At 39.0% G+C, this 17,205-nt stretch overlaps 1 protein-coding gene across 1 annotated transcript; it reads right to left on the bottom strand.

Annotated features, from left to right (window-relative positions):
• Positions 1–16,363: 16,363 nt before the first annotated feature.
• Positions 16,364–16,837, bottom strand: LOC126092696 (protein PFC0760c-like). The gene has a single exon (XM_049908418.1). The coding sequence runs from the start codon at positions 16,835–16,837 to the stop codon at positions 16,364–16,366; it is 474 nt and encodes a 157-aa protein (XP_049764375.1).
• Positions 16,838–17,205: the final 368 nt, after the last annotated feature.

Genomic DNA, 17,205 nt, shown 5'->3' with positions numbered 1-17,205 from the left:
AGTGTATTTCCTCATTCTGTTTCGTCTTGCCCCCAAAGATAAGACTTTTTATCCTCGTTACATCGTACCCGTTATTTAATGCTATCGTTTTGTTAACATTAAATTCCTTTAATCAGTCTGCATCACACACTGGAAGATTATTTTCCCTGATCACTAAGGTTCTAGGCGCCCCTTCTTTATAAATCTGATAGGGAATCCAAACATCTGCTGCATTTAGCTTTATGAAGATCTTTAAAGTACACGATTTGTCTTGCCTCATTTCTTCAAGATCCAAGAACGAATCACGATAAGTATTTGTCAGGTCTACAGCGAAATTTATTTCTTCTTGGAACTTGGTGAATAGAGCAAACAGTGTTCTAATGAGTGCAGAAGATGGATGAAATGAAAAAAAAAAAATTATTATACAGATAGCAGTACACAACGGGTACGACGTAAAGAAAATAAATCGTCTTATCCAAAGAGGCAAGAAGAAATGGAACTAGGAAACAGCAACGAATGAGAAAATAGTCACTATAGCATATTTTGGAAAAAGACATAAAAGCTGACGAACATTTTTCGGACCTAAAGCTACCAGTTGGCGTTCACAGGAAAATACTAATTGAGGTACAGATTAAAGGTGGTGTCTGGGAACGGTAAGCAAATTTGAAAAGGCTGGTGTTTGTAAAATACAGGTGCATAGTGCGAAGCGCAATACACTGATATGACAAAAGTAACGGGATAGTGATATGCAGATATACAGATGGCCGTAGTCTGGAGTACACAAGGCCGAAAAAGGCAGTGCATTGTAGGAGAAGGTCATTTGTATTCAGGTGATTCATGTGGAAAGGTACCAAACGTGATTGCAGCAACACGAAGGCTTTTAATAGGCTTGCATCGCAGAATGATAGCCGAAGCTAGACGCATAGGACAGTCCACTTCATAAATCGCTAGGGAATCCAATATTCTGAGATCCACAGTGTCAAGAGCGTGCCGACATTAACAAATTTCGGGCACTGGCTCTTGCCATAGTCAACGTAGTGAAAGACGGCCTTCACTAACGACCGAGAGCAGCAGCGTTTGCGTAGTGTTGTCAGTGCTAAAAGACCACTGCGTGAGATAACGGCAAGAAATAAATGTAGAAACTACGAACAACGTATCTGTAGAGAAAAGTGGGGCGAAATTTCGCGTTAATCATCTATGACAGCAAATGACCGATGCGAGTGGCTTTGCTAACAACATGACACCGCCTGCAGCGTCTCTTTTGGGCTCTTGAACATGTCGGTTGGACTATTGACGACTGGGAAACCCTGACCTTGTCGTATGAGTACCGATTTCAATTGGTAAGGGCTGATGGAAGATGTTCAAGTGTGTGGCAGACCCAACGAAGCCATGGATCCAAGCTGCCAACAAGGCACTGTGCAAGCTGACGGTGGCTCCATAATGGTGTGGGCTGTATTTAAACGGTATGGACCGCGTCCTCTGTTCCAAATGGAACCATCATTGGCTGCAAATGGCTATGTTCGGCTATTTGGAGACCATTTGCAGCCATACATGGACTTCACGTGCGCACTCAATAATGGAATTTTTACGCATGACAAAACTCCACCTCACTGGCCCACAGTTGTTTGTGGTTTGTTTGAAGAACACATTAGAGGATTCGAGCGAACGATTGCGCCACCTAGAGCGCCCGACATGCATCCCATCTAACATTTACTACACACAAACGAGAGGTCAGTATTTTCACAAAATCTTGCACCGGCAACACATTTGCATTAACGGTCGTACATAGACGCGGCGTGGCTCAGAATCTCGGCAGCGGACTTCGAGCGACTTGTTGAATCCAAGCCACGTCGAGTTACTGCACTGCGGAGGGCAAAAGAGAGGTCGATAAGGTATTAGGAAGTATCCCACGACTTTCGTCCCTTAGTGTGCACAGGTTGAGATTTTATAATATGCAGAGAGGATCGCAAGGGACGCTGGGTGCAAGTAGCAATGGACTGCCGGCGCTTTGATCGTCGTATTGACGATGTCTCCAAAATTACTTCTTCTATTGTTCAAGAGGGGCATAGACGACATAAAGATATATGTTAAATACTTACCTGAAGCCTGCAAGTAAGGGGATGGAAAATGGGACGTGTCTAATTAAACAAATACTTTCCTTTCAAGAAAAATCTTTCTATTGTTGGACTACGTGATGGTAGCCAAAATGAAATTTTCACTCTGCAGCAGAGTATACGCTGATATGAAGATTCCTGGCAGATTAAGACTTTGTGCCAGACCAACACTCTAATTCGACAACTTTGTCTTTCGCGGGCAAGTGCTCAATTTTTCTGAAATTGTAATACTTTGACTGTATACGAACACTATATCTACCGATTTCCTGTCCATTCGGATAATACCTTCCTGCTAGGATTATATTTTTTCTTTTCTTCTCTTAGACTTGTGTACTATACAATATTTCTTTCCCTCTGAAGCTGATGACGGATGACGTGTATTTACTGGAAAATAACCTCGTGTAGAAACTGACAACAAATGAGCGAAGAACAGAGAGCGATCAACGCTTTGTGAAGAAACTGGAGCTGACTCACAAAATAAACAGATATAATAAAATGAGTGTAAACATATGGAAATTCTAGATATTGTTTGCGTAGTCACACGAATGCATTGTCTCCCTGAAACAATTTCATCTGGAACTAACACATGAATCCAGGAAAGAATTGGCTGATTAAAATACATACGAATAACTCCAAGGCAGTGTAATCGACATCGCAATGGACGTTGACTGCCAAATCAGTGTTCAGCCAGTTAATTTACGTCGACGTGGGGCACACAGTAAACTATAAAGATTGTAACACTAAAACTAATATGAATGTGGGATGGGGAGTGATAAAACAACAGTCTCTTTTTCTACAAGTAGCAACTGGGATCAACAACAACACCAAAGGCACTCTGTACTTCTAAGTGTTTAGTTTACTAGAAGAGATAAAAGATATGGTACATCTTTGACATGTGAGTGTTTAGAACTTGTCACAGAATTGTTACCGTTGTTTGACTATTGCTCCATCGTTTCGTATGTATATGCTGCGAACATTTGTTTCTGAGGCTTTCACTTTACATGACAGCTAAGATGATCCTCTGATTTCATTCCTTAAAAGCTCTTAGTGCTTTCTTCAACACGTCATGATGTAATGTAATTTTCCCACACAGTACTATTAGTTACCAGAAATCCATTGCGTATACTCTACTATACTCTTGGTATACTGTGATGCAGATAAGACAAATACTGATAATTCAAGTATAACAAAAAGGCTACATCGTTAACAGAGGTACTATACACCGCTGTTAACTAGTAGCAACAGAATAGGGAAAACACTCTCTAATTTAAAAGAATCATCGCTTTTCCATCACACAACACACAAGAAAAATTTTTGAATTTAATTGTAATCTAAGTATTTTCCCTTTGATAAACGCACCTAATTACTTACGGGAACAACATAGGAAACACACAAAAGAAACACAAAATTTAATTGACAAGTGCGTTATGTTGTAACCACAACAGTGTTACATAAAACTAGTTAATGCTGTCCTCTTCTCTAGCATCTGTCGCTATTCATAGATAGCTTACCTGGGACACTAGGCCGTTATCGAGTAGTAGCTACAGAAAGTTTCATTAAATGAGCATACATGCGACGTAACAGCCGCGTGTGAATGCCAGTGGGCTCACTGCAAAAAGCTATGTTTTAAGTGGTTACACCAGCATGTACACCGGATTGCGGATGAACAGGTATAGAGAGGCGTTCACTTGAAAGCCAAGTTCCAGTTTAATTTAAAAGTGATAACCACTTTATTCCACCTATTACTATCCAAAATCTCATCCTGCACGGGCCTGAGTGTGGTAAGCTTACGCACAGATCGTAAAGTTTACGGAAATTATTGAGGGATATTTATTAAACACGTTGAAGACGTGGACAAACTAAAGAAAGGTTTAAGTATATACGGCAGAGCACAGGGTGTGTTGGATCCTGCCCACTCATGTAATACAGGGTGCCTAGGAAGCTGGTTTCACGGATAGCTAAACAAGAGGTCAAGTAAATCTTATTTATGTAGTTTATTAGAATAAGTTAAATTCACCATATTTAAGTTTGCCTTATTACCAAGATGGGTCGCAAGCAAATGGCGACATGCAAATGATCAGTGTCCTCCGATATATACATTTCCATGCAAGCACATCACTCAAGTTCATAAGTCACTGAAGTAGAGTTTACATCACACCTCGTCTTTTACTGCTGTCCTTCTAGTGCGTCTTCTTCTAGTGCAGCCGCGGCCATGCGAAGCCGCGCTTATATTCACATCGTACAGAGGCCGCTTCTGTCGTGGTGCCGTCCTAGTCAGCGTACTATTGGTTGGCGTCGTCTCTCAGTCTTCTGTAAGGGATTCTAGGTCGACGAGCCGGCGCTTGATGTTATGTCGGAACAGGATTCACCTACTAAAAGTGCTCGTACTCATAACGACAACCACAAGGCTGTTCCAGCGGCCTTGGTATGTGATAAAAGATGAACACAAAATCCTCGGAGTACACAGCCAAGCTAGCAGTCAACAAATGATAGCTTACAAAGAGAAAAATATTGTATTGTACCAGAGTAATACAAGAAGGAAATGCTACAAGAAACATGATACTGACAGATAAGGTGAAGTTAATAAACACTCATTTAGTATCAAAATATTTCGTCAAGATATAACCGATCTTCTGGCTGCTGTTCGTGGAGACCTATTTAAAGGTACGTGCAACACATGCGGTCCTAAACCAGATAAAGGAAGCATCGGTCTCATCGATTTTGCGAAATACGAAATTTCAGCCCCATGAACAACGAAATACAAAAAATCGGATGCGGATGTGGGCCGCGTTCCGATAGCCCAAGCGATTAAGGCGGCCGCTCGCGTAAGGCGGGATAGATGGGTTCTGTCGCCTTTTCATTGTGGCTCGTATTGGCAACTGCAAATACATTTCATATCTAATTGACTTTATGTGGACGTGCACCGCTCGGCTGATACGTAGGACATCCAGAATCATAGAAAACAACCTGACCAGACCGACAGCCGTCTAGTTCGACGAATACACAACAGTGTCCGACATAGCACCAACGAACCACATAAAGATCGCACGAGCACTCGAGTGGTACTCTCAGTCCTACAGAGAAGAATTCAGGGAAAATACGGGGTGAACATTACTAAAAACCGACAAATTGCGGGGACCTGTTTCCAATTGGAACTGGGTGAAAATAGGTCCTATTAACTTATAACCGGAAATTCCTGAAATGTTTTGTAATATGTTTGTTATCTGTGAGGGTACCTGTTTTGGTATAGCCGTGCTGCCTCTCGACCGTTTCCATCTGCTTGGCCGTACACAAATATCATCTCCAATATACACGCACTCTCAGACAATCCACTCAAGAATAGCATTGAGTCAAAATAAACGAAATACCGGTGAAACATTGTGTAGCAAAATAGTCTTATAACGTTTTAGACCGCAGCACATGGTACAAGGCTATTAACAGCACGCTACCGCCCAATGAAAATCTCTCAGGCTTAGACCTGATGCATGACAAACGTCTCCCGTAAGTTCAGTGAACCAGACCTGAGAAGGATACTTCCTGGGTATCTCTGTGTCATCTCACATCTTTGTATTCTTGAAAGATGTACTGAAAAACTGAAGGTCTATTCTGTGGATGGACATCACATAATTTGGGACTTTTGAAGTGCTTGAACAAAGGTTGTATCGGTAAAGTTTCTTAGAACGGACAGTGAAAAACATCTTTCCGCTGCATCTGACATTCTGGTATTTTCCAGCATTTTCTGAGATTTTCCGGCATGAACCATCACAAAAGCCTAGGCGAGCCGGTAAACGACCTCAGAGCTCTTTCATTACGAAAACAATTATAGAAGCGACTCACAATCAGTGTTAAGTGCGACTCGAGTACGAGAGCAAACAGATATACAGGGTAGGGACTACTTTGTTATTTTGTAACACAGTGAAATCTTCCACCATTAGCTTCAGCTGGGGTGTACTGAGGCACTATCATATGAAGTAGAATATCAAATCAACCGACCCAAACATCAGCCAGTGGTTTATTAGGGACAATAAAACAGAATCTGATAATTTTACGTTTTTATGTTACTAGTGGAACAGCAATTTTTTAAAGTAGCCATGCCTAGAAAAAAACAGATTACTTCCAAGAGTAAGACCGCTGCAACAGCTGTGAAATACCGATTACTTACTTAAGTACCATATTTCATGTCGCGGCTCCATCCACAAAAATATTTTTCAAACTGACGCTTGCCGCAGTAACTTTAGTATCTGAATCTTCCAACATTTGTTCGGAGAACAGAGTGCTCGCAGTCATGTGCTCACAATCATCTTCATATTTCTTTTAATAATGAGATACATGCGACTGCTTGGTTTCAATTTGCACTTACATTATGTGTTAAATATTTATCGTTACTGAATACTCTGCTACGGAGTTGTTTTCGCTGCCTAAGAATGGAACACCTGAAGGTTACACGTGCACATCAGAAAACATGGAGGAAGAATTCACTTTTAACTGGTGTACTGGGCTTTTCTGTCGTCGTCCTATGCGTTGTGCTCCATCAGCGTGACAACAGGTAGACACTGAAGAAAAACAAGCGATTCGAACGGCCATGGTGATGTCTAAAGTGACTCAAATGTTGCTCTTCATTGTTTGAAAATAACGTTTTCTCATCTTCACTATGATCTGCCCGGATATATTTTTTCTCTTGAGTTCCAGTGAAGTATTTCTTTGTTCCATCGTAAAATAATTCCGTTTGATTTCATATCGTGCCAACCTCCGTAACGATATGAACCACTTCTTTCGCTGTCCAATTAGTTAGGTTTCTTTTCTCAACACTTTTCGTGATACATCTTTATACTGATGTTTGAGAAACACTTTTTCATTAGTTTTCACGTTTACTGTCTAAGTCTTACTGCCACAAGTGAGAACTAGTAAGACATGGTGATTGGGAACATCCCTTTGTCCACAAAACGTAGGTAGTTTTAGCATTCTCCTTTAATATACTTTCCTATTTCTTCTTCTGTTCTGTTGAAGCATATGCTAGTTTCCTCTGTAAGTGCTGAGAATAGTATTCATGATGTGGACTGTTCTTGTCTGATTCCTCTTCAGTTCTGAATTTCGCAATATTAAAAGGATAACTAATGGAGGATGTAGCTGCGGTATGCATACTCTCCAGTATTCTAACATAACCTGAATTAGGGGCTTATTTCTCAAAAGGTAAGTAGTACGGATTTCGTTGAAACTGATTCCAGATTCTCAAAATCTCATAGTTAATGACAAGGCAATAACGCATACTCACTGCAGTGGACTGTACTGCAGTTTATGTACGATTTCCGAATGGTCCGTTGAAGTGTCCGGTCACCTTCTAAAGACGGTCTGTTCGTCTGCGTAGTTAAAATGGAATATATTTTCTTTGCGTACATGGTACTGATTTTAGTGATTCTTGTAATAAATTGGTTCAGATTTGTCACTGGATTGAAGAGTTTCGAGGTAATAGAACACATCTTGTCATTTTAACGCAGAGAAATCGTCATCATAATCTCCTTCCAACGATGACGTGTTGTAGTCACTTGTACCGTTCTCTGTCATCCATCGATGCATCTCTTACGAAGTTTACCTAGCTCTTTCTTTCCAGTCGGCCAATAATTCATTATGTTTTTTAGAAATCTGTTTTCTGTCACTCTGTCAATATGATCCTTTCAGTTCATTCTTTCCTCTTCTGTCTTGTCGTTAACGGAAGAAATTTTTATATCTGATCCTATTGTTTCAGTTCTTACTCTCCCCATTTTATTAGAGCTTCTTATATATCTCATAAACTTCACCTCTGCAGCCTATATACGTGATTTTTCTTTCTTTTGTCACTGGCCATGTTTCGGAACCATGTAAAAGAGTAGTTACAATCATAATATTACAGAATTTCACTTGTGTTAATTTTCTTCTTTTTCTTCCTGAAGTTCTTCCAACTGTTCTGCATATAGTTTGATATTTATTAACCTTCTTTGTCTTAGTTAAAATTAATATCACGTCCTATATAACGGAAGAGGAATATTTGTCCTACAATTTTCTCATTTATGATTACTTTCGATCTAACTGGACACTTTCCTCTGAAAGCAATTATCTTTGTCTGACCGTGGATACAGTTAAGTTGTAATATATCGCGTTTTGGCTCAATTTGTATGCACTCCTTTTAAATTATCTTCTGTTTCGTGTATAATTTTCTGGCTATCAGCATATAAGAGAGTATTTATTGGTGTACTAGATCCTACTTTAATATCTAATAGTAATCATCTTTCCGTATCGTAACTAGGTCATATACATATACGTAGATTAAGTAAAGTAGGTGATAAACTGCACCCTTGTCGAACACGTTGATTTATTGAAATTTCATCTGATGTTTTCGAACCTGAAGTTATAAATATTTTGTATTTACATATAAATCCTGTATGGTATTAATAGAATGGCTAGCAAAACTTTTATTTTCAATTTCTTCCACAAAAGGTGTCTTTTTATCGTATCAAAGGCTTTCTCATAATCAACAAATCCTAAATATTTTTCAAAGGCGAATTACAGACATTTTTCAACAATCTGGCTTATTCTAAATATGTTACCATTTCGCAAACATATCTTTTTGGAGCCTGATTGTTCTTTTGAGATTACTGCGTCAGTGATAATTTGTAATCTTAAATTAGAAATTTTTCACAACCTTATTTCCTGCATTTAGTAAACTTATTCCTCTATAGTTGCCTATATCTTTCCCATTGCCTTTCTAAATGTAGAAATAAGTTTAGCTGTGTTCAGCTCTTCAGGTACGGAACAGATCTTCCAACACGAATTAGAAAATGGAGGATGCGAACTTCTAAAAGGTTCCTCTTTGTTTGGTTTGTCAAAAAGCTTTACGAACTTCATCTACCACTATTTTCAGAATGTCAGTGTTTTGTTAGCAGCTGTTTATAGTATTAAAGAGATACTGTGAGATTTAAAAATATTTACCTGCTTCTGTTAGAAGCTAGTAACGTGTAGAATACCAAATCCATAGCTAGAGGGTCTTACTTGGACAACAAGCTGAAGACTCGAATTGTCAGTAAGTTGAAACAGCGGTATACATATTACAGAATTGCTCAAACGATCACTCTGTCTCCGACTTGCAATTTGCATACCTAACGGCTTCCACGGGGACAAAAATTTGATTTTCAGTATCACATGTAATTTGTAATAGAATTTACAAACTTGAAGTTAAGAAGTATAACCTTACATTATAGGTTTATCTAACAAGCCAAGTCTTCAAGTTAAAAGCTGTGTATATGTCTTGTAGCAGCGCGCAATTTACCCAGATTATATTCATCCAGTATTTGAAAATGAGACCATTTGGCGACATCCAACAACTTCGCTCATAATTTCAAACCTTTTCGAAACATTTTATCGCCGACACCCATCACAAAATAATGAAAACAAAGAACCTTATAGCTTCTGACATGTTCGGTATTCTTGCAGGGAAAGTTCAGCAGCAGACACAACATTTTAAGTTATTACTGCTTTACTAGTGATTCAATTCGCAACACATTTTGTGGCAGTATACACATGTCACTGAATGTTTTTGCAGAAGTATATCACTATACGATACGTAGTTCAGAAGACGTAACGTCGTAAACATCGACAGGCACGAAAAACAGTACCTTTCCTCAAAACGAACACAATTCACCAAAACTACACTCATCTAATAAATACTTCGAAGCTCATAAAAGCAATAGAATTAAGGATTTACGTCTTCGACCACATAGGTTTTACATGCTTAACGTCATATATCTATCACATTAAACCACTTGTAATGCAATGAGGCGGTACAGCTGTTTTATATGTTGGAGTTAGATTATTTAAATTATAAAGGGCTTGAGTACAAAGAAAAGAAGTATTAGAAAGCGCAAACTTACAGTTTTGTGTGTTACGAGGAAGTAATGCACAACTTTCATTTAACAGATTGGCCAAAACAGAGCCAAGCGCATTATGACTACTCGGATGCAGTACACATGTGTTGCCCAGTGATGCCAATTACGCAAATTAGGCCGCTGTGGGGTGCGGGGGTGGGGAACTGCGTCACAGGAAGGCGCTTAGCTCTCAGAGCCCTGCTGTGGCCACAGCCCAACATTACGGCCAAACAACACAGGCTGGCGAAGCGAGCTGGACCCAAGAGTGTTGAATATTCTCTGCCGAGCTCAAACGCAACAAGGTCACGACGTCTATAAAAGGTGCACAGAAATTCCTTATACTTTGACTACAGGGTTTTAATAAAGACCCAAAACGCTTAGCTGCCACTTCAACCCACCTACATATGGTCCGATTGATATTACTTTGACAGACTACACTGGCAGGGGGCAGTCCTGTCTGCTTGCAGTGAGCCACCCTTCACAAATCGGTGCACATACTAGTCGACTACAGTATTATTGCACCTAGAACTGGGGGCACTTCAGTGGGCTTTTGGGAGCATTTTTGGCAATATTCTACGTGGAAACACTGTATCACTTGATAGTATATGCACAGCTGACCTGAAAAGCATTGACAGTGTGATGTGTCGCCACGTGTTTCCGATAGCGACCACGGGAGGCCAAGTGCAGTAATTTCGAAGTTATGTGTTAGCTACAAAACAGGGAACACAGAGAGCACGTGGCCATTGAAAAAGAGCTACGATTGGTTGGCGGCCTTCTCCTATCACTTGACTCGCTGAAACGACAATTACAAAAAATTTTAATCTAAGTGTACTTGAACATATTATAATATTTGTGACCTTTTTAACACGATGTATCATATTTTTAAATTTCAATATCAAAACCGACTGGCCTGTTCACACAGCTTAAAGCACAGCACTCTAGTTCGCGAGAAAGTGAGGTCACCCAGAGCCGGTACGACACTACGCGAGGGATTAACGACGACCGTACGTCTGATATACTGCCCATCTGATATACTGTTCAGCGTGGTTTTCTCAAGCTCGTTTAGACGAGTTCTGGACTTGTCACCAACTTCTATCTCAAAATATGCCATACGCGAACAGTTAAAAATAAGATCAAACAGAAAACAAAATATGCACAGTTCACAGGCGGGTGGCGCTCATTACTCTTCTCCCATAGTTTAACTGGTGACTGTAACAGCAGGAAGGACATCCGACTATAAATTAAAATTTAAAAACTAGACGACTATTAAAAACAGTGGACTCGGTACACAGGGGAAAACAGTAGGAGAAAGAATGTGAAACCGGTTATGTTTGTATTTTAATGTGTGCAGGTATTGTCATCTGTGGTGAATGTATTACATTCCATTTGATGTTGTGACTGTTTCGGTGACAATCTGAACGCAAATATGTCTACCATACACGACGGTTTGACCTTTCTGTATCTTCTATCAATCCTTTCCTGTGAATTGAGAAATTTATTGTATTCACTGCCTGACAAGAAATATGAAACATCCAGAAGCGGATAAAGAAACAAAATGTAGCCGGGTCAGTTAAGAATCTATGTGACGTTGTTTCATTGTTTACAGAATCGAGCCAAATTTACAAAGAATGGGCCGTATGAGCTCACAAATTGTAATAATGCTGCACTGCCTCTGGCCTGCAAACATACACTCGCCGGTTGGGAAGTGTGTCATAAAGTCTCTGTACCCTTTCCTGAAGTAAGATGGCCCACAAGCCTTGTAACAGAACCTTGATATCCTGGAAACTGCAACTGGGACTGAGATGAAGTCCAAACTGGTCCTACACATGATCTGTCATATCCGGGGATGTTGTTGGCCCCGGGAGTATCTTAACAGAACGCAAACAGTTCATGGACACACGTTTCGTGTATGGAAGAGCATGTCCTGTTGCAAAATGAGACCAAGATGTAAGATTAAATACTTGTCAGTCGTCACGGTGGGCAGGTGATGGTTGAAGTGATCACTGTAGCAAAAATCTACTAATACCACTATTGCTGGCCCCTGTTTTGAACCCAGGTATATTCTTCCTACATGTCGGTAAGGGTCCTGAAGATGACGTAGTAAAACACTGAAACTGGTTGACAAATAAAGTAAGGTTGAAAATTGACAGCTGAAAGGTATTTAATTTGACATCCTATATCAAATAGCCGAGTCCCGCAACCATTTCCAAAAAGATGGACATACAGTGACACCAAGATTGTCAATTTTGAATTAACACTTGATTGCCCAGGATATTAATGATGTACCACTGTGCCGTTAGAGTTTCCTCAACCACTACCAGCCTTGACGTGAAGTCATACCCGATGGTTCCTCACAACAATGGCATATAAGGTAAAACCGCTCGGCCTCTCCAAAACAGTGGAAGAATAAGACGGCTTCCGAGATCGCCATCATACGCGCCGACGACAGTAAAAGGTTTACACAGAACCGCCATTCATCGATGTACACAATGCGACGCCATTTATCGTCACTCTGTACTTATCGGTAACGGCACCGCTCCAAACGTGGCAGTTTGTGGTCGTGTTAACTGGAGCCGCGCATTGGACGTCAATTCAATGGAGTGACCACTGCTAGGCTTCGACCAACGGTGCGGAATGAAATAAAATTTTGCGGGGAGTAGGTCTTTGGTGCACAACTAGCCGATCTACTATTGCGGTGATGAGGTTTGGTCGATTGGAATCATGACGTCCAATATGCCTGCCCTCTCGTCTCACGTTTCCACGCAGTGCAACATCATCCCCCTGTCACATATGAATGCCCTGCTAATCTTGATATTGCACGATTCGACTAATCGAGCAAATGAACACCCAGAGTGAAACCACTTTCAAACTCTATCAGATACTGATAACACTCGTTTACACGAGTACGCGGCATTTCCGTATCTTCACAGTCATCAAACAATAGCTGACGCTTTTTTAGTCCCTTATATACCCTACCAGGTTTAGCAACAACACTAAACACGAGCAACGCTAACGCAGTCAAATTGCTGTTCTACCTGTCACACAGGTTCGCAACTCTAATCATCCACATTCTCGCCCATGGTATATATATATGATATCGTGTTATACTGTTATCCGATCATGTATTCCGGGGCCTTCAGTACTTTTATAAGGCAGCATTGAGGAATTATCTATCTCAGCAAACCTCCTTTCAATAGTGAGGCACATAATTTTGGTATGACTACTTGCCCAGCACTATTCTTTTCGATGGAAACACAATCATCTCGTGTCAATGCTACTGTCCTTCGTACCTTGAATGAGTTTATAAGCATCACCTATATTATTTTCGGAATGCATAGATTTGTTATTGATCGTTTAACGAACATTTTGCAGAGTCTATCAGAACGACATACGTGTTGGCACACCAGAGTGATGTGTCACTTGAATGTGTCAATAACGATATGTTCGAAATATTTTTGGTATTGGTGGGTTATCAAAAGTGCAGACCCACTGCAGTCCTTTTAGAGATGGCCAGCAGCCATCTGTTGCGACTGTGCAGGTGCACAATCACCATCGAACAGTCTTGCGGAGAATATAGCAAGTCCATAAACCACCACTTGTGCACTTATAAAGTTTCTGGAATTGTCCTCAGAACCAGCAATGTTGTTATTCAGTCCCTTGCTGAATTATTAACACACGTCCAAACACTAACACTCCTCTTTTTTTCACATATTGTGCATATACTATGACCAACAGAAATGTGTGCAGTGAAATTAATGCTTACAAGTTACTTAATTTGATGAACTGGTGTCAACAATTTTAAATTTACGACATGAGAATACAATTACAAAGGTACAAAGTACATCATTAAAGAACATAACAATACAGAAAACATTTCTGGTAATACGGGCTTTACAAAAGAATCGAAATAACATATACATCAGTGTTACAGGAATTATGACATAATTAAATACATAAAAGTTCAGAATAACTTTCGAAACATCAACTTCACACGTGAGCATTAAAACAAAACACAATAAATAATGACGAAACATCTTTACAAAGTAAATAACATATTATAAATGCAAATTATATTTGAGGATAAGCAGTATTCCTCATCATAGTGAATGTAGCTGAGTATTAGAAAAATTGTACAACATAAGTCTTACCAGATAAACACATGAAGACAGGAAGAACACAAATACATAAGGTACACAGACTCATAGTGGAATAAGACAAAAGGACACGTCAGGGTTTGTTTTCAGTGTGACATTTGGTACTGCAGTCCAACCCAAAACATCATTTCATAGACGTTTCCTCTTATTTCACTTTTTTTTATACCTTGTCAATGCATTTCTTCCAATTCATCAGGACTCATTTTCTTATATAGCCTACCCCCTCTTAAGCTAATTGAAATCTACTGAGCTCAGATGCTAAACTAAGGGAGGAGGCAATGCAGCAGCACAAAATAATTAACACAAACAGCAATGAAAAAATGCAAATTGGCAAAGTAAGCAGCAAAAAAATATAAATTAGCAAAGCAAATGCAACATTATCACTAATATGAGCCAATGTGCAGCAACAAGAAATATAAATCAGTAGTAGAACTGGCTTAACAGAGTAATACAAAGTGAAATTCAGTAGCACTATGCCTGGCAAACAGCAGCAGCAAATGCAATAACTTATACCTAATCATGACAAACCCACAGGCAGAAAAAATAGTACACTAAAGAGAACAATGCAGATAAGAGAAATGTCTATTCACATCTTAATGCCTATGTCATTAAAAAATTACCAAGTACTTGAAAAGAAAATTATGTATGCAGTTACTGTTATTAGTCCCTTCTAATTGTTCTTTCCTTTCCAAGTGCTCCATTTTCGAAGAATGTGGATCATAAAATTATTATTTAATAGATCTGTTGACAGGAAGTGTTCACATTAGCAAATGTATTTAATTTTATTTTATAAAACCAATGATGCAACTCACCTGGAAAACAGATATCAAATAAAATAAACAACTATATACAAAGTAAAGCACAAAAATATCATTCAATACTCATGTGGCATTTCATAAGTTAGTAGAAATTTTCTCAATTCTCATAGAAAGACACTTGTCATAATCAGGTGTGCAGATGTAAGAATATTTCCCAACAACACATAAACATTTCAGTAAGTAGCACAAAGTACGTGCTCCACACTATAATCATATGTTTCCCAGATTGAGCATGTGGTATTTGCGATGCTTTCTACAAAGAAATGTCAATAGCGAGGATAATGGCTCCTTTTTTCTCCACCTAATGGCTTTATTTTTTTAGGCGACTATCGCTCAGCTGGGCACCCACAACACATTACGTCAAGGTCACTTACCTTTCTTACCGAAATTTACAACAGAAGTTTCCACTACAGTGACGGTTTGATACAAAGAAAATTTCACAAGTCGAGAAATTACAGTAGAAATGTGTAGAAACAAAATCCTATAAATATAACAGTGTCCGAAAAATTTTCACCGGCATTGTGATACATTCACACATTTACACACATTTCATAACTCTTAAAGTACGATTCTTGGTTTCCAACATCCTTTTTCACAAATCAGAGTCCCTAACCACTACTCATTATTCATTACCTAATTACACATATACATATTCATCGACACTTCTTCAATATTTCATCATAATAAATACGTAGCATAATCAAATTCCTCATATAGCATCAGCTTATTGATCATAAACATACCTCAACAACATAATACACATCGTCGTCTTAATAAGAACGTCATAACACCTCAGTCAAATCTCAAAAACGTCGTAGTTTTCTGCAATAATTTCAAAACCTAAAAAATTCTCTGCTCATTTCAGTAGTGTCATCTACCTCAAACATACTTTAAAAATCATGATCCCTTACCAAATACATCATTCAAAGCCCTCATAGTATCGCAATGGTTCCGATAAATATATTAACAGTTCACAAAGTACATATAAAATACAGTTTCATAAGTGTGAAGTTATCCAACTGAGTAATTATGTAAACATCAGTCACTGATGTAGTAAAAAAGAAATGTTTGTCTCTCTCAGTTAAATGATCAGATAGCTGTGTAATTTATGTGTTAGAGAAATATGGTACCGATGTGTAAAGTTGTATAAGCAAATACCATATTAGCTAGGGCTCCTTGTGCTTGCCAAACACATTGTACACAAAGTAAGCGTGTACCCCACTGATGATTTATTCAGCTGAAAACTAATCTTAATGACAGTTTACAGATATATATTTAAAAGTTTATGTTCACACTTAAGAAAGCAGGTTTTGTAAATGTATTCTTCATAACACTGATCATCATAATACTGCAACACTGCAGATATTGTCAGAGATATTTTAATTTCTTCGTCTTCTTATTCGTCATATCCTGTATGTAGTTACTTCGACAATGTAGATGAACTCATCATCTGATTCCCCATCTGACTCTTCAAACATTTCCTCGTCATCAAGTGGTATTTCTCCGATGTTTTCTTCCATGTACTGATCTTGCTCATACCACTTTGCATGCATTTGGTCTTCGTTTATATCTTGATTAACAAAGTACTCCTCCTGGTTTAGGCCTTGGTTATTATCAAGATAATACTGTTGCTGATTTATATCCACATAATCTTGAAGAATGTTCTCTGGCTGATTGACACCTACATCATAATAATTAATGTTCTGTTGCTCTTTGGCATCTTCATCATCGTCATTTATTATTATTTCTTCAAAATTGTTCACTTCAGCATTATTGTCTACTTGATCTCCATTATTTTCACTTCTCTCATCATCAGATGACTCATTGAGTGGAACAACGTCATCATCAGAAGATTCTGAGGCCTCATCAACCTCCATATTAAGAGAATAGCTGCTCCGATCACTCACTGGACTTCACAAGTGAAATTGTCCACACACACACACACACACACACACACACACACACACACACACACACACACACATATATATATATATATATATATATATATATATATATATATATATATATCGGTTCATGACATCCAGTCTTACAAATTTACTGTCTCTGATGCACACACGTCCAGATCATCCGCTCTCAAAATTCCACAATCTCTCTCCCCACATCCACCACTGCTGGCGGCTCAGCTCCAACTGCGCAACGCTATGATCTGTTAACAGCCAACTGCCCAACATTACAATAGCGAATATTACAACAATGCCAACATGCCACAGACTGCACACAG

This window comes from Schistocerca cancellata, chromosome 7, assembly GCF_023864275.1.
Source record: "Schistocerca cancellata isolate TAMUIC-IGC-003103 chromosome 7, iqSchCanc2.1, whole genome shotgun sequence".
NCBI lineage: Eukaryota > Metazoa > Arthropoda > Insecta > Orthoptera > Acrididae > Schistocerca > Schistocerca cancellata.
This window is presented reverse-complemented; position numbering and strand designations above follow the sequence as displayed.

Excerpts from the sequence above, each read along its gene's own strand:
- LOC126092696 (XM_049908418.1), bottom strand. The coding sequence starts at position 16,837 with ATGGAGGTTGATGAGGCCTCAGAATCTTCTGATGATGACGTTGTTCCA.